Source organism: Saccostrea echinata, unplaced genomic scaffold, assembly GCF_033153115.1.
Source record: "Saccostrea echinata isolate AGI-Se365-2 ecotype Australia unplaced genomic scaffold, CSIRO_AGI_Sech_v1 ptg000052l, whole genome shotgun sequence".
Lineage (NCBI taxonomy): Eukaryota > Metazoa > Mollusca > Bivalvia > Ostreida > Ostreidae > Saccostrea > Saccostrea echinata.
Genome location: NW_026889801.1, coordinates 11,585,449 through 11,605,100, shown reverse-complemented (window position 1 = coordinate 11,605,100; position 19,652 = coordinate 11,585,449). Strand labels below are relative to the sequence as shown.

General features: G+C 32.7%; 1 protein-coding gene across 1 annotated transcript; it reads left to right on the top strand.

Annotated features, from left to right (window-relative positions):
* The first annotated feature begins 11,955 nt into the window (after positions 1 to 11,955).
* Positions 11,956 to 18,832, top strand: LOC133204131 (uncharacterized). The gene is made up of 5 exons (XM_061339897.1): positions 11,956 to 12,040; positions 13,064 to 13,182; positions 14,425 to 14,535; positions 18,157 to 18,231; positions 18,621 to 18,832. Exons 1-5 carry the CDS (start codon positions 11,956 to 11,958, stop codon positions 18,678 to 18,680), a joined length of 450 nt encoding a protein of 149 aa, XP_061195881.1. The 3' UTR covers positions 18,681 to 18,832.
* Positions 18,833 to 19,652: the final 820 nt, after the last annotated feature.

Sequence of the window (19,652 nt, the reverse complement as noted above, 5' to 3'; positions counted from 1 at the left end):
GGGGGTCATTTTTTCAACGTGAGTGGAGTCGTAGAATTACCGACCTGGAAGGATTTTCTACAGTTAAAAAACAACCCTACTTGTCGTAGTATAACCAGCTGTCATTTTTTTATGTAGAAATTGACCCCCGATCAATATTCACTTTACGACGTTACAGTGTTCTGGTGCTGGGAGGGGTTCAATTAATATGTGGTTTTTTTCCTGATTAAATTTATTTCCCATCGCTATTCAGCTATTATAAATATTCTCTGTAAGTAATGTAATTGAAAGGTGAATTGAATAGAGCTTTAAGAATTAAAAAAAAAAGTACTTTCATAGTTTTTAATGGTCTGAAAGACCTGAAAACAGTATACATGTATGAATAAAAATACCTTATCTTTGTACATTTAATGTTCTTCAAAAACCAAAAAAGGCCTATGTAAAACGGAATGAGATGGATTTTTTGATGTTAAAGCACTACTGTTTTAAAAATTATCTTCTGGAACATGAGCATGATAGCATTTAAGTCTTTCATCATTGTTCAATTTCAGTGTTCATGACAGGTTGATTGTTAATCAAGTTTGATGGAATAAGACTTTCGGGGAGTAAAGATTTTGAGTATAAAGACTTTGAAAAAAAAAATCGCACACAAGATAAACATTTCAACAAATGGCCGTTATCTTTTTACAATTTAAGAAGAGAAAATAAACTATTTAAAAGCATTTTCGATGGGATGTGTAAACTTTCACATCGTCTGAGAGATTTTTGGCACTGATTTTCTAAAAAAAAAAAAAATACATCATGGAGATAGACGATCATAGAAAAAAAGTTCTGCTTTTCACATTGTCTTAACATACATGAACATCTCCAGTTCAAATACATTAAATCAAATTTAAAATTGATGACAAAGTGAGATTAAGATGAGAAAACGAGGAAGGTAGCAATATAGCATTATGAAGTAGAACTTAGTGGTGAGATTCAGAAAATTCCGTATGTAATGAAAAGTTTGACAGCGTAAATATTCAGAGTTAGAGTATCACTGGCCATCGATGTAAACATTCCTTAAATGTATACCTGTAGTAGTAACATTCAAGAAGTATGTAACAGTTGCGTCCCTTGTGCTGTATCAGGATTGATGAATGGATTAATGGTGAATATATAACACTGGAAAAATTTATTTCCTTCCCCCTCTCCCCACCCCCTCCCCTGCCGCTGTAGATGAACAGATAAGAACCATAATAGACTGACCGATATACAAGAAAACTCCTTTTCACTGCGATGCTTTTTAATGCCATAATTTTCTTGGAAAAGTACTTTGCAAGGAATTTCTTTGAAATCTACATGGAACTGATGTACTTTAACGTCTTCCTATAGTAAGTGATCTAATAAATAAAATGCATGGGTTCGCACCTCGAACAAAGATTTTTTTCTTGAAACCAAATAGCTAGGCATGCAAAATCAAAAACAATTTTTCTTTTGTAGCTCCCTTCCATTCAATAGACATAATTCTTGTATTTTCTTATAGGATAGATTAAAAGTTTTGCTTATCTCAAATTATTGTAGACCGACCATCTGAGTGTCGTAAATTCATAATGTTTATAAAGAAGCGAATTGTTTTAAACGGGTGCTAGAAATCCATGCATGACCAGTCAGGTGCGGATCCAGGAATTTTTTTTTCCAGGGGGGGGGGGGGGGGGGGAGGGGGTCCACCCTGGTTTAAAAAAAAATTCCATTCCAGAAATTTCTTGACATGCAAAATTTTAAAAACACACACACACACAAACAAACAAAACGTGAACACCTTTCCCAAACGTATCAAACCCAGAAAATTTCTTGACAAGCCAAAAAAAAAGAGCGTAAAGTCAATTCCCAAACGGAAAATATACCTATTTCGTGGTGATGGTAGTGGTGTCCAGGTTTTCGGAAGGGGGGGTCCAAAGTCATTTTGATTTGCTTCGGTATATACTTTAATGACTTTGCAAATTCCGAGGGGGGGGGGGGGTCTGGAACCCACCGACCCCCTCTATAGATCCGCGCATGCCAGTGTTTAGAAACAGGTTCGGAAGCTACATGTAAGGCTCAAAGGAAAATTACAATATATAGCATATCAATTTGAATCATTGTGTTGCTGATTACATTGTGTACTTGATTGTACTCTTTTATTTTATTTAAGAATACGCCAAATAACACGAAAAATATCATTTATCTTATCTACTTCATTCTTAGTCTAACCCACAAATCACATTACAAAATATTTCTTTAAATGTGAAACACTCCGTTACATATTGAACAGCTGATCATCTGAAACTATTATTCATCTTTTGATTCTAGACACAATGGCAAGGTCACGATTTTCAACTCTGATTAAGTGCGCATGTATTAAAGGGGAAATCCATACTCTAAATTTAGTTTAAACCATATTTTATTTGAAAAATACAAGCAGAAAATACAGATACAGATAAGTAGTACAGAAAAAAAAATCAAAAAGGATTCGGAAACAAGTTTGAAAACTTATACTAATCCGTTTCCTTATTATTATGATTAAGATGACAGACCCTTATTAGATAGTTACATAACACGGTTTGAAGCTGCTTAAAAACTAATATTTGAAAATGACATACATGTTACGTTAGAAATCATATCGATTCACACAAATGAATGACTTTCTAATTATACAGAAGAAGTCTAATGGATTTGTACAATATGTATGTATGAGAGAGAAAAAAGTGACAGAATATGGTTGAATTTATAGGAAAAATAATAAAGAACAAATACAGGAGATTTACAGCAGTAACAGATATTAATTCAGAATTGAGAAGAAAAATAACAATGAGAAAAATAAATAAAAATGACGCTTGCTACACACACTTAAGAGAATATACACAAGAACATACCCACGGGAGGAGGAGTAGTGAATAGATACTAAGGAAAAACTGATTAAATAAATCTCTTGGTTGCTACAATATATTTTTGGACAGATTTAAAGATTGCAACATTTTCTGCCAGTGGTAGATTTTGGTCACCAAATAATAATATATTTGTGTTGATGTAATGTGGAAGTGTATATATAAATCTATCTCTGAGATTTTTGGGATATATGAGGCGGAGAAGAAATGATATCAAACTGATGGAACATACAGTTAATTTTGCAAAATTTACTCGTAATTTATTCGGCCGTGCCCCCCCCCCTTCCTCAATAATTTTGCCGATATATAGAATACTATACAGAAAACATAGCTACTTTATTTTGTACCCCCTCAATAATAACGTCTGATGCCTTTTTTTTTTTTGGCTTTTCAGGGAATTTTGGTAGTGGATAGTCCCCCCCCCCCAACTGAAAAATGTACTGTTGTGCCCCCTCAAAGTGAAATTGCTTCCTACGGGCCTGGAAAGTATACTATATATTTAAGCTTCCTCATCGGAATGGCTGCTAGCAGGTTACTGCAAACTCTAGTAATTTTTTCCCCGGGGAAAGTTTATACATGTACATAACAAGCATTTCCCCATACATTGAAAATCATCCCCCTTATTCTGAATAATTATTCATAATTCGGAATTAAAAACGTCCATCGTGGTAATTTTGATTGTTGATAACAACGAAATATACAAGAATTTTGTTATACTAGACTTGGTATATTTTTTATCTGCTTACCTAAAATTACCTGGAATATACTATACAGTAGATCTTCGAGAGGATATTTTACCGTGGAGAAGATTTTCTAGATACGACAAGGGTTTGAATAAAATTAATTAACGATATTAAACAAAAGAGAAACAAAACATTTGTATACATATAAATGTGATGTCATTTAATTTGCATATAAATAATAGGGAGGGATACGTGTTTTGTACCGTATATATAACTAAAATTCTATGGTAGATATTGTTTTGCTTACATTTCACTTCATTATTTATTGATCTGTTCGGTTTCTGCACACCGTCAAGTTTACATAAAGAATGTCCTCGATATTTCTTTTTAATGTTTCCAGCTATTAAATAACCGATATGGGCAACGCACAGTTCGTGCTATGCAGAGGATTAAACCTTAAAAGTGCACATCTGTAATTGCTGGAAGTGGTACAAAATTATCATAATTTCCAGGAGATAAAAGTGCGCTAATGTTTACGACAAAATCGTGTTATTAAGGAAGCTTAAAACATTGCACAATAAAGACTTCTAATTTCATAAAATAATCAAATGTACAGCTCAGAGGGGCCAAAAGTCTTTCATCTATAACTCTTTAACTATTAATATTTTGTTATCAATTACTGAAGCAAAAATGCCCATTTTAACGATTGACACTCTCCGGCGACATCCAACGCACTGGAAGCATTCTCGAATCCCCAATCTTACATAAAATTAAATGTATTATTTGTAGGTATTTCCCAGTGTAAGTAAACAATAGTGATTTCTGGTTATTGATTCTTCACTATCTTTGATTATTTTTCCTGGATAAACTTGACAGGAACACTCTATTGAAAATGAACAAGATAAATCCAATAAGTTCACCTTGATGTTTCTTTTTAAAGTCAAAAAAAAAATCCATTAATATGTATATCATATGTATAGGAGAAGCTGGAATAAGTTTTATATTTCTGTTTTAAAAATTCTCATCTTTAATCGATATTTGGCTTAACAGGTATACCCTAAGTTGCACATGTATACACAAATTGACTGAAATTCATTTTCATCTCACAATCTTTAAGCTTTTTATATTATAAATAAATTATATTTTAAAAACACAATTCGACTTTTTTTTTATTGGAATAGGTAACTCGATCGACCATTTGATTCATGATCACGTGAGTAAGAACAGAAAGCTTTATACACTTTCCTAAAATTTATTAAATCAAAAAAGTTTGATGGCTTTCTTTGAAAACTAATGACTTTTTTAAACACGATTAATCTTTTGTGAAAATGAAATATCTCAATTTTTTTTAACTTATTGAAAAGTCAAAGTCATAAACACATAGCATTTAAAAGCTTTTCATGGTCCTAAGAGAAATAAAAATTCAATCTTCTGAAATGTGAAACTTTTCCCACATCAGGAAAAAAAACATAACGAGGCAGTTTTTAATTTACTAATAGTGTTACAAAATACAATTTTCACATAAGCAACGAAATTCTTGTCGAAAAAATGAAACTAAATCTGATGGTGATTAAACGTGCCCGGAAAAAAAGAACTTTAGTACAGAATATAATCGATCTGAATTTTGTCTTTTAAGGACGTAGGATCCTGCCATCAAAAGTCATGAGAATTTTTTTCAAGTATATTTTTAGAATCTACAGATACAGCTTAAATAAAAATCAAAACAAAAAATCGGGGTCAATGCGCTTCCTTTGACGGTACAGTGCATTTAGTTTGACCTTTTTGCACTGTAAATACATCTTACACATCAGTCACTTTTAAAAGTTTTTCCTCCAATATTTTTTATTCAAATAAATTATGGGAACAAACACAGTCTTATTTCATCTTGAATAGACACATTAAAATTTGTGACAACAAAAAAAAAAATCAAATTACTTCCCATGTTCAATTAGTTGATCTTTTTTGCACTCAAAAAATATCATTTTTCTGGCATTAAAAATTTAACAAGCATGAAAATCGTTTTAAAGTAATGACATTTTACTGAATTTAAGAAGAATGGTTAAAAGCATCTTACATATTCAGAAAAGAAAACTAAAATATTTAGATATTACTAAAAAGGAGATAATTTTAATCTCAAATTAGGACTATTTTTATGGTTTTTCACAGTATATTTGCTATATTTATCAAATTTGATGATAGAATTCATGATAATTTATTAAATATATAATTTAGGACCAGCATAAAACATTTCACGGCACAGAATAACTATGTGTGCAGACTGCATGGAAAAATAGGAATTTAAACTTAACATACTTTAAATACTTCGAAAGAGGAAAAATGATCACCTAATTAAAGGTTTAAAAAGGTTATAAATAATTATTGTGTAATATCGCGAGAAGCAAGACAAGAATTCTCAAGGTCTTCTCTATTCTCCCAAAAGAACACGCAAATATATTTGCCGACTAGCCCAAGAAGCATATCAGGGAGCCGGAAGTTTATTATAGTACATTCGACAACTCTAATACACATTATATAACAATACAAATGTATACATATAAATAACACAACATGCTGTATAACTGATGTGAAACTTGATTGGCCAGGATGAAAACCAGAGATATAAAACTTAAGGTTTTTGAAAAGAAAAACCTCTGGAAACCTTTGCCCTATAAGATACAATAGACTCTAAAAATAATCCTAAACAAGTACCTAACATATAATTAAAATTATATTTTAATAAAGTTTGATGTGTCTTCTTTCGAAGACGGGCTAGAACTAATTTCTCGTGCTATTCGAAAACTTCTCATAGATTCATACCACGTGACTTTAAACTCCAATTTCATTGGATAACTTATTTCCGAATCTATAAGACAATTATTTTCCGCTAATCTCCGTACCGCGGAAAATATTAAAAATCTGTTCCTTAATTGAAAAATTGCCAACCAAGGAACTGACGCATTATTATGGGTAATGTTTTTTACAGTTCTGTATTTAAAAATATCGTTGAAGTCCATACCATGTATTCCTTATAAACATTCATCACATTTTAACTTTTAATTACAAAAAAATCTCTACAATGCCAAGATATCAAACAACTGAAACATAATCATCCTACGTTTTCCTGTTCTGCTTACAACTATAGTCCTGCTGGACACGTCATTAATGGTGGTGTTAATAAAGTTATGAATGAGGACCTTAATTCACCCTTTTTAATACGGCCAAAATTTAGGGAACCCCGATCTTTAAATTTCTCAAATATTATGACTTCTGTCGAAGATTATGCCAGACGATGGGTCAAATAAGAGAAAAGATCTTGACACTTTGTGAGGTTATAGAATGGGTGTTGAAATCTCGTACTAAATGCTTGAGTAGCAATATGAAAAACATGTAATACTGTCCTTATGTCTTCAATTACTCAGAAGTGATAAAAAAATTAGATCGAATACACTATCAATATGTACAAGTCCCAGCTGTCAAAGCACTCAACAACATGATCTTAGTTTGTAAGGTTCAATATTACAATTGCATTTTAGATGAACTTTAATTCTTTAAGTAGCAATCAAAATTATACCCAAATTTTCCTTTTTTTGAGAGGAAATTTCTTAAAATCATGTCAGTTTTAAATATTTTTAATATTCCCAACAACCAAACTGAATTGGAATTACCATACAGTGTACCTATAAAAGATTCCTAGACTTAAAAATCCTTACAAAAGTAAATGTTCTACCAAGTCTTAGAAGTGAATAAGAAACTTCAGTAATCGCTAATCAAATTTAGATACTAAAAGCATCCAAGGAACTTTTTAGAAAATTAAGTTGTAATCCAAATATCTATTGGAATTTCCATGGGTTTTAATTGTGACCCTTCATTAGCAGACCTGTTTTGTATTTATATGAAGCAGATGTATTCAACAACTTGTACTCGAAAAGACGAAGGCTCTTCCTGTGGCCTTCATTTTAATTCAATTCAGTTTCAATTCTAAGTTGCTTCGATAAGTCCCATTGAACTTGAAGTAAAAACACCACAGAGTCTTACATATCAGTTTCATATTTTGTTTTACTGAACAATTAAATTAAAAGACATTGATGGCAAATTGACCATAAACAATATGCCATTTTCAACTGCATATAGAGTTTATGTTTACCAGTTAATCCGATAAGAAAGAACATGTTCTACGTAAACAATTTCTAAAACAAGACAGGCTATTGATAAATAAGTTGATGAACATTCAATTGACAGTGTGATTTTACAAATGCACATACTTTACAAATTCTCTTTTCTCTAATAAAAAATAAGGAGATAAGGAACAGTATTCAAGCTAAAAAATCCATTAAACAGTACAAAATAGGAGCAGAGCAAACACGGACCTCCAAAACATCAGAGGTGGGATCAGGTGCCATGGAGGGGTGAGCATCCCCTGCCGACCGGTCACACCCGCCGTGTGCTCCTTGTCATGATCGGGAAATAACGGAAAAATCCGTCGACAATTCATTGTGTAAATAATGGCCTAACAATTAGTATGAAAAACGTTAGTCAGCATTTGACTCATTGATAAATCATACTTGCTGAGAAGGTCATTGTATCGACCATAGAACTTACGAAATGATGACTTTAAACGAGACTGCTGATATTCTTGTTTCATCAACTTGTTTGTCAACAATTTACCTCGTTTTAGAAATTGTACATACGTAGAGCATGCTCTTGTGTATCGAATCAACTGAGAGATATAAACCCCGTATGCAGGTGATGAAGGTATATTGCTGCACAAGTAAGGGAAGTTGACGATTGAAAAGAGAAAGTCATCACGTTTATCATAAAGCTTGGTTGTTAGATTACCATTAACGTCTTTTTTAAGTAAAATATCCAAATATGAAACAGATGTGCCAGACTCTGTGGTATCTTTAATCTCAAGCTCACCGGGATATATCGTATCGACATAAGAATGGAAATAAACATTGTTAATTGACAATACGTCGTCGATATATCTAAATGTCGAGTTGAACGCCACAGCAAGTGTTTTCTTCTTTTCACGTATAAGATTTTGGACAAATTATGCTATATATGAATATAAAAAAAAAATGTGCTAATAACGGGGCACAATTGGTATCCATGGGTATTCCAATAGATTGTTGGAAGACCTGGTCTCATAAAACCACATAGATATTGTCAATCAGAAACTCAAGCATCTTTTTAGTGTCAACTTCAGAGTACTTGTGTGTACAATCAGAATGTTTTTTAACAAAATAATTTTGCAAATGACCAATGACAAGGTAAGTAAATTTACGAGTTCCATTTTTATTGAAAAAGCAGCTGTCAATGATATAAAAAAGCCTGGATTTTAATTTATCGTGGGGAATGGTTGTGTATAAAGTTGAAAAGTCGTAAGTTTTTAAGCTGTTGATTTTGGTAAAATCTTGTGATTTCAAGTCTTCCAAAAGTTCCTTGGAATTTTTAAGTATCTACATCTGATTTACACCACTTCTCGAATATATTGTTGCACAGTACTCTTGAAGTTTCTCCTTTACTACAATTAATATTTTAGTGAGGAGTAAAGAAAGGGGCTTGGTTGAACATTTACTTGAACCCGCTATGTATATTTGTATGTAAGGATTTTTATAAAGTTTCGGAATCCAATATAGATATGGTAATTCAAATTCATTTTGGTTGTTTGGAATATTCAAAATATTCAAAACTGACATATGATTTTGAAGAATTTCTCCTTAGAAAGGGAACTATGAGTATAAGTTGGATTACCACTTGTAGAATTAAATCCAAGTTCCTCTAAAATACATTTAATATAATGAATCTTACAAACAAAGACAATGTTGTTACCTGCTTTGTCAGCAGGGACCAGTACGTACTGATCATGTAATTTATCTAATTCTTTTTTCACTTCTGGATTATTGAATACAGAAGGACAGATGGTTATCATATTGCCCCTCAATCTTTTAATGCGCGATTTTAACACATATCTGATACATTTAATCCATTCTAACAAAGTGTCAAGGTCTTCTATGTCATGTCTGGCCCATCGCCTGGCGTAATCCTCTACAGAATCCATAATATTTATGAAATTCCGACGCCAGTTGAAGGATCGGGGTACCTAAGTATCAAATAAATTTTAAAAGCAGATTATCTCAGCGATTCTGAGGAATCCGTGTTTTCAAATTCACAAACTTAGTTCTAATTATTTTTATGATGAGATGCAACTATGAAGTTTAATTAGAGTACATAGCTCTGTAATTTCAAAAGTCGAGAAAGGATAGGCGGTTTTGCAGACCGTCCCTGATCAACTGCCCAAGAAGATTTTAGCTTTGGAATTTTAAAGTTTTCAAACAGTAGATTTTTCCAGTTGTCAAGTTATTTTTTTTAAATCATAACTTCTTATCTTTTTTTCCTCCTACATGATATTTATTTATTTATTTTATGACAACATGAAGTCGACAGAGAAGATTATGTATTTGGATACAATTGAATGTATATGAAGCACATTCCAAGCTTGATAATTTAAAATTTGTCCTATATTAATAATGTTGTGAGAAATATTTCGTAACTATGTTATTAGATATATATTTTATAATCTTTTAACAAAATCAGTGACCTTTCATAATGAAGCTTTTTTAACGAAAATGCTTTTAAACAATTAAGAAACCTAAAACGCATCCCCCGCAAATTAAAACCTTGCTCTCCGACGACGAAAAAATGGAAGTACAAAACATTGTATTGGAAATGCAGAGATTGTAATTAGAACTGCAGTTAGAGTTTTATAAGTCCCGTAGTTGTACAAATGTCGAGAAATTCAAGAGTCCATGCTTATGCCGTAAAGATACCAGTGTTACGTCCTAAAACAGACAAGCTTTAACTTCATTTTATTGATATCATAACCCAGACGTATAGAAATATGTTTCAAATTCGTACATGGACGATTGATTGATTGTTGTTTTACGTCCCATTTGACCAATGATCATTTAAAATTCGCGGAAAGGAAATATCAAAAAAGGAGTTAAAACATTAAAACAGTAAAAACCAATCGCGGAAAAGCAGTTTGAAGTAGTCGCGGAAAAGCAGACAAGTTGCGAATATAAAATCGCAAAAAGGTAGAATTGTCAATTCAGTGGATGTATTTACATTCTTTAATTCTCTCTCTTGATAATTAATAACTTTTAATTGTCATCATTTTAAATTTAGCGCCTTTCAGAACTAGTTTGGGAAATAGACAGAAGAGCCCTTTTGGCTGGAGGAAGAAAATGACAAAACTTTTTAACGTTAAATTATTATAATTTTACAAGAATTTAATAAATTTGAATTTAACTGAACGAGAACAATACATATTATGGTTTTCCTAATTATTGAAAAGATAGGTAGTTCCTATTGTTCATTTTTGCGAAGTGACATGGTTTAGCGTGTGTCCACATGCGAATGAACGTTTTAGATTCCCAATGCATTTCAACGAAGAAAAATACACTGAATCCAAATATTTGTTAATTAATTTCAATATCTTGGTTGAACTACTATTACCCTGAGAACTACGGTTTTGCACTAAAATTATTTATACAAATCATGGGTTTTTTTTTCATTTTTGTTTGACGTCACAAAGTTTATTTAGCAGAATTTTTTCATATTAATTAACTGAAAAATACTCAAAATTATTCTAGCTACTGGCAACATGGCGAATCCTTTTTCCTTGAAGGGAAATCTAGTTGTAGAACACATTCCCTTTAACCCTGGCCCCGAAATCAGAAATTACGAACAGAATTTCGTCAAAATTTTGCATTAGTATAACTTTTGAAATTTTTTTGACAAAATTATTATTATGTTTTTGTATTTGAAGATAATACCAACGTGCAACTTTTTAAACGTGTTTGTGTAATGAAAATCAGGATGTAATATCCAAGCTTTTAATTACCTGTAATCTGTTCTCAGATTATGGTCTTTGGGTCAGGACTTTCCAATGACATTTCTGCAATAAATCTATCACAAATAAGTGTTTCCTTTTAATCTAGAAAATACCACTTGCGATTTTTTTTTGGCACCAGTTCATTGTGAAAATAAAACCTTTTAAAATTTTATGATTAATTTTTTTCAGAAACCATTCATGAGAGAAAATAAATTTACTACAAACCTTTTCCCATGCATGAACAGGCAATCTGTCATTCTCACGGGAACAATAGTAATCTTATTTAAATGAAATAGATAGGCTTCCTATACTTGACTCCTACTCACTTATTGTACTGAATTTAGCAAATGTAATATCGTAAATACACTGAAGGATATCAAGTTGGAACAATCAAAAAGCTTTTAAATTTTAATTCACTTTACAGCGATATAACCATACATATATAAAGAAAAGTCATTGTAATTGTCCAATTTTTCCAGCAACACATACAATGCGCTATGAAAAGATTTTCACGTTGTTGTTGTTTGCACTTTGTGGAAAAGGATACTGTATCGTGGTTCGTATTGATAACTGCAGTATGTATTTATTTTCTTGATAAATGTTTATAAAAAATAGAGATTCTTAAGGAAATAATGTACAGACCCAAAACGAGCTACTACACTTCAGGCACCTACCGAACAGTGCCGTACAAGAAGTGTTCCGTTTACGAATTTGCTGTATGCTGCTTTTGAGATTCGAACACTTCCGTGCCAAAAAAAAAAAACGAACCCTGCCATACAAAAAACGTTCCGTGTCGTGCAAAAAGCAAACCGTACATTCATCAAACGAACCGTACGGTGCAATCTAACGTTTACAATCTTTCTGTATGTCGACTGTATGCAGTCTTGCTTTTTACATAAGAATTTAACAATACCTTCAAGAAGTGAACCTTTTCTTGCAAAAAAACGTACCGTACCATGCAAAAAGCTGCTCTGTGCCGTTTATCAAACGAACTGTACCGTACTAGAAGCGTACCGAACCGTGTCTTAAAAATGTTGTGTAGTAGCAAGTTTTAGGGTCTAGCTGTAAATTACAATTTCTGTGTATATATATATATATATATTTTCATGATTTGGATTTATTTTGTGAATTCATTTGATTCGTGGCATAATAATTTTAAAAATTAATCTGTTAATGTAATTAATATATAAATACCAGGAGTCCATTAAAGGTATTCAGTAAAATAATCTTTACAATGTTGTTGTACGTTAATGACACCTTTCATAAGTATATTTGTACAAAAATTATACTTTTCTAAGAAACTACGAGAAATCAAATCTGTTAATTTTTAAACACATGTGAATTGCTCTGTATCTTCGTGTAAGATTATTTCAAATTATTTAATATTTAAGTATATAAAGAGCATTTAGTAAAAAATAATGACATCCTTTTTTTGTACTTAAGACAATGAAACTCTTCTGCAGATACGTCAAGATCCTACGTGAATTATTCTCACCCACATCGGTCAGAATTTTATGGCAAAATAGGTGTATGTTTCTGAACGTTATCAAACATTATAATTAAAATGAATTCCTGAAAATGTCTCTATTTTTCTTCAGATACGTCAAAATCCTACGTGAATCATTCTCTCCCAGACCGGCCCGAATTTTATCGCAGTATACACTTACAGAAAGTGCATTTAGTTGGTGAAAGTTTTGGAACAGTCGTCTTTTGTTTGGTGAGAAATCTTTTTTTTTTTTCCCCTTCTTAACTGTTACATGTATCCTATATGTTTTTTCCTAGGTGTGGTATATTCAATTTTTTTAATTGTTGTTTTTTTTTTTTAGTTAGTTTTTTTTAGTTATCGGTGTGTCTTGAAACGTACCGGTAGGCATTATTCATGAAGAGCCTCATGAAAAAAATATGCATACGTGACAGATCTAGTTGATTTGAACACCAATAGCATTCCTAAGCTTAAAATACTTTTCCATTTCATGTGTTTAAAACAAACAATTAAATGTATATTTGATTTTTTTTATTATTTTTATCATATTTGTATTACCATTTCAACAGCTACTTCAGTGAAAGTTTCTCCGTGTATACATGTATTCACACGAAAATATGCATTAAATTCGTTTTAAACTAAATAGCAAAACAAAAACAAAAAACAAAAAAAAAACAAATAAGCAGCAAATATTAATATTATTTTGTGATATCTTCCTTCAAATGTACTTGGTGATTTTTTAACGAACTTTTCTTTCAAAAATAGTGATTATTTTATAAGAGATCATAGATCAACATATGGCGTATATTAAATGTGACATTTGCAAGAGAAAATATATATGAAATCGTATAAAAATTAAATCGGAAGCCACTAATGCAGTACTGACTTCATTTAACTGGAATTGATATCCATAATTCCAATGTAGTCATCTGAATTACATGTAATAATGAACTGAATTGAATTGAACTGAATATGATCTTGCTTTCACTTAAATATCAGCAAGTAATTACTTTAGAGTTTGTAAATGTATTTCATTTCCTGTATATATCATCTGTTTTTGCTTTTGCACAAAGGTCTAGACAGATCGTTTTCAAAACATAGTCATGATTTTTTTTTTTTTAATTAATGCTTTCCCAATTTTGAATACGATACATATATGGTATGTATGGATAACGATTAATTTTGCAAAAATACAAAAATATTTGTTCACATTACGATACTTACTAAAAAATTCTCTTGAAAACTCCTCCAGAATTTTTGTGAGAGAGATCCCATTTTATATTTGTATATCAGACTGTTGATGAATTCAAAGGAGGTTTGCTTCATATGTTCTAAATTCTCTAGAATCAAATCACAAATATATAATTTAGAGACTCGGATTTTTTTTTCTTCGAATTTTGTATGTATTTCTGTTGTCCTGTAATGAAATATAAACTTGATTAAGATTCAAAATATTCTCATTTCTCATTCCGATAGATCCACGAAATCTATATGCAACTTAAATATTTGGAGACCAGATTACCACAGCCAATGGACGACATCTTCTGCTCTAGACCATGTAAACGGAGCAAAGCGGAGGAGGCAAAGGTCAGTGTCATGGCAACTGAAGACACCGTTGAAAATATACATCAGTGAATATAAAACGTGTGTGATCAAGAGAAAGTTAGTTTCCGTATTTCAATTCTATTAAAACCTTAAAACTTAACAAAATCTGCTGGGTTGTAAGTCTGTGGTCCGAGCACATTGACTGCCCCTCCCCTTCTGCGAAATATTTAAAAATGGCAATTTCTGTAAAGTTAAATATTTTAACAATAAAATTAACGAATGAGATGAAAATACAAATAGATATCAAAGAACGGCTTAATTAATAAAATGTCACTTTAATTATTCAGATAAAAGTCACTCTATGGGCATGACAGGGCGGAAGGTACTACTAGCATGTTTTTGGAGTACATTTCACACGGTGATGGATTGTATGAAAAAAACGTTAATATTCATTTCCTTTGAGGTTCTTATTTCACTTTTTTGCTCCAATATGGAAATCAAATATACTAACTCAGAAACAAGCCAAAAATAATTATTTTTTTTCTAATTGTGCAGAATATACATTTTGAACGGTTATAATAGATCCAAACTTTGCTGAGGCCTTCACCTCGACACTTAGACATATCGACGACCAATTATCATATAACAATACTTTCTTCCATTCATATATCGACTTGATATATCCCAGTGAGCTTGAAATAAAAGATACCAGAGTCGGACACATCTGTTTAATATTTGGATATTTTACTAGAAAAAGACGTTAATGGTAACCTAACAACAAAGCTTATGATAAACATGATGACTTCAATGCTTCAATCACCAACTTCCCTTACTTATGTAGCAATATACCCTATCACCTGCATATGGGGTTTATGTTTCTATGTTAATTCGATACGCAAGAGCATGCTCTACGTACGAACAATTTCTAAACGAGGCAAGCTATTGATAAACAGTCTCGTTTTAGGGAAGAGACGGTTCACCTTGCTATTTTTTCTCGGTTTGATACACGTTGGAAAATCTCCACTTTCGGTTCGGTTCATTTTTCGGTCTGAATCATTATTCAGTCAGGTATGGCATAGGTAAAACACGCTACTCAGCACGATTAAAATCTAAAAAAAAAACGTAAATGTTTGAGGGCTCATAGGTTGTAAAATAATTTTCAACGGTAAATTCATTGTTACATGTATCAATTTCTACTACTCAGTTTGCACATAGTCGCCCGCGTGGCGCAGTGGTTAAAGCGTTCGCTCTAGAGTCTCGGTGTAAGGAGTTTATCCTTACGTCGCGGGTTCAATCCCACTGTGGGACGTGGATACCGGACCGTAAACCGAGGTCCCGTGTCGCAGTAGGTGCTGACACGAAAAAGATCCCTCATTACTCAATGGCCCTGAGTGCCGAGAATAGGTCAAAATGTGTAGCTCTCCACCTGCAAGTGGTGGCGTCTCCATATGAGTGAAAAATTCTCGAGAGGGACGTTAAACAATAAACAAACAAACAACAAACAATTTGCACATAGATTTAGTAACTGGATTTAGTGAAACAAAACGTGAAACAACGTCTTATTGGCTTCCTGCTATCAAAACGTATCGTATCTAACATAAACGTACCGAGACAAAATTATAAGATACGTATCGTATCGTGAAGGAGGCGTATCGTTTCACTCCTATCTCGTTTAAAGTCATCATTTCACAAGTTTTATGGTCGATACAATGACCTTGTAAGCAAATACAATCTATCACTAGGTCAAATGCTGACTGTTGTTTTTCATACTAATTGTTAGGCCATTATTTACACACTGATTTGTCTACGGATTTTACCGTTATTTCCCGATCATGACAAGCAGCACACGGCGGGTGTGGCCAGTCGGCAGGGGATGTTTACTCCCTCATGGCACCTGATCCCACCTCTAATGTTTCGGATGTCCGTGCTTGCTCTGATCCTGATTTGTATTATTTGAATGGACTAATGAGCTTGAATACCATTAGTTATCCAGGTCCAATCAAGGGTGTACGGGGATTTACCCCCGGTTTTATTCCATACACCCTGAGGCCGAAGGCGGGTGTACGGAAATTTACACCCGACTTTGTAACCAATCAAAGCTCGTGTTACAAGCTACATAGGAAATAATATTAGTTATCCAGGTCCAATCAAGGGTGTACGGGGATTTACCCCGGGTTTTATTCCATACACCCTGAGGCCGAAGGATGTATGGCATACAAACCGGGGAAAATCCACGTACACCCTTGATTGGACCTGGATAACGAATTTATTTCCTATATACTCAAATAAATTCTTTGTAAACAAATGCAATCAACTGTGTTTCAAGCTATCGATAAGATTAACTACGTCCTACAATGCACCGTGACGTCAAGGTATTTGCTTTTTATCATAGAGAAACTATGCATTCTGACGTCGTTTTTTACCCCCGGCTCAAGTCGGGTGTACGGAAACTTACACTCGACTTTGTAACCAATCAAAGCCCGTGTTACAAGCTACGTAGGAAATAAAATTGTTTTCTTCATACTTTAGTCGCCGATTTATGTCTAAAATATTGCCGACTCTGCGTTAAACAATAATAATAATTATCTTCATACATTAGCCAACATGATTATGAAACGGGCGTTATTCAAAAACTTCTACATGAATTATGAAGCAATTAATTAGACATTTAGATGTAAATCTTATACGGTACCAATCTTGATGCACCAAATGCGCATTTCTACAAATTATGTATCTTCGGTGATGCTCATGCCAAAACGTTGGAAATCCGAAATATTTTAATAAAAAAAACTTTGAAGAGCTGAAAAAAGGGTTGCCAAAGACTGGAGCCAAATACGTCGAAGGATCAGAGCTATGCATAAGGGAGTTAATCCTTTTAATTTTAAAATAAGTTTCTAAATTTTACTATAGCAACTAAATATATATCCGTATTTTCAAGCTAGTACAGAAGTACTTAACTACTTTGCTGGCTGTAGAGACCCTCAGTTCACCAGCAGAGGCCTCGACCCAAGGGTCATAATGTAAATCTTATACGATACTACTTTTGATGCACCAGATTTATCAATACATTCAAATTTATATATCACAATGTACTCGAAATGAGATAAAATAGAATTTGCCACATTTATTTTATATTTGGGTGTTTTACTGAATAGAGACGTTAATGGCAACTACCACGAATTAAACTATATGAACCATGGGGTTATTGTAGCGATATTCCCTTTATCAAATGCATATATTGTCTGTCTTCCAACTGTTACTCTACGCAAGAACATGTTTTGTGAAGGATTTATTTTCAAAAGGAGGCAGTTGAAATAGTTGATTCTAAAGCGGTTGGTTCTAAAGCGGCTTCAATAGTCTCGTTTAAAGTTAGGTGACCGTTATAATGAACTTTTTCTCCAATACAGTCTATTGTTGGGTCGTATTTTGACTGTCATGCTTTATACACATTGTTAGGGTATTATTTTATGGTAACATTTCTACAGATAGCTCACGGTGAGTGTGACCAGTAGATAGGGTATGCTTTCTCACCCTAAGCACCCGATCCCTTCTTTAATGTTTCCAGGCGTCCATGTTTTTACCGTGTTGTCGATTTGTATTATATATATTAGTAGAATAAATTTCATTGTTCATTTGTTAAAATTTATAATTTATTTTGTCCAGAGAGAGAAAAGTTCTTTTTTGGTAAATGTGAAACATCAAATGGACTGGTCGAACTATGGGGCAGCTAACTTGAAGGTATTTATTGGTAATAATTTAGATTAATTATATTGGAAAACAGGAATTTGCAATTTGATTCAGTACATAATGGACATTTAAGAAATCTGGCGAAAATTCGTGTCTGAATCATTACATTGAAACCAATGGTTGGATTATTCTAACTTAAGTTTGTTATTGCCCATTACCAAAACTCTCCAATCATGATCATATTTCAAAGGTTCAGCTCACTTAATTAAAAATGGAGCAGACATTCGGGTATCTGGGGGTGGGAGGGGGGAATTTTCATTTTTATTTTTTGGGGGTGTGAATAATTTGTTAAGGACGTTTTCTTGAATTTGTACAAATTTAATGCTAAAAATTGTACTAGATTATTTTCGAGGTTATATTTTATTAATCTTTTTTTTCAGATTCTCAAATTGCTGCTTCACAATTTTGTGGAATATCAAGAGCAGCGTCCTTTGCTATAACAATGTTTGGAACTTTTATACTCAAAAAGACCTCGGTTGGAGACAGACCTCAATGACATTTTAATGGACTGAATGGCTGCATTATTTACTTTTGTAAAGGATTATACTCTTTTGATATTACTAAATTATTAATAAATTTTAACACATTTTGACTTGATTCAGTTTATTTTCTTTGTGACATAAGCACTCCTACGTATCACTTATCATTGATTACGTCATAAGAGGAGCAGTAAGTTGCACAGCAAACACCCAATTCGACAATTTGTGGCCAAGCTTGTAATCTGGAGAACATTTAAGGATTTTATCGTTACCTTGGTTTGTAAAACCGTACATTATGTTGTAATTTCATTCTTTCAATAATATTATGGGTATCCATCTCTCATCCGCAACTCCTCCAATACCACTAAATGAAATTTAATCAGACTTTCACAGAATCTTTACTATATAGTGTCAATGTGCATCTTCTTTTTTGCAGTTCGAGAGATATTTGGGGTTTCCCAAAGCAAAACATTGACTTTGCAATTCTTTATTTAACATAAACCCATTTCTTATCCGCAACTCCTCCTACGCCACTGAATAAAATTTAATGAATTTGATTTAATGACTGTATTTATTATGTGGTGCCATTGCGACCTCCTATTTTACGTTTAGATCGGACAGATATTTGGGTTTTCCCATAGCAAAACATGGACTTTGCCATAATACTCGATAAAGGGGATACCCATTTTGTTACTGCAACTACTTCTAAAGCCCTGAATGAAATTCAGTGGGACTTTCACAAAATCTCATTTACATACTGCCAAGAAGAGCAATTTGCCATTATAATCATATAGGAGCGGGGTACTATTTTGTGAGATCATTGCTCACAGTACTATTTATTGGAACTAGCGTCCTGATTGGTCAAGAGTGAAATTGCGAAGTAGAGTCTAGAGAGATTTTGAACTTAACAAATTCACTTTCTATTTGCTGATT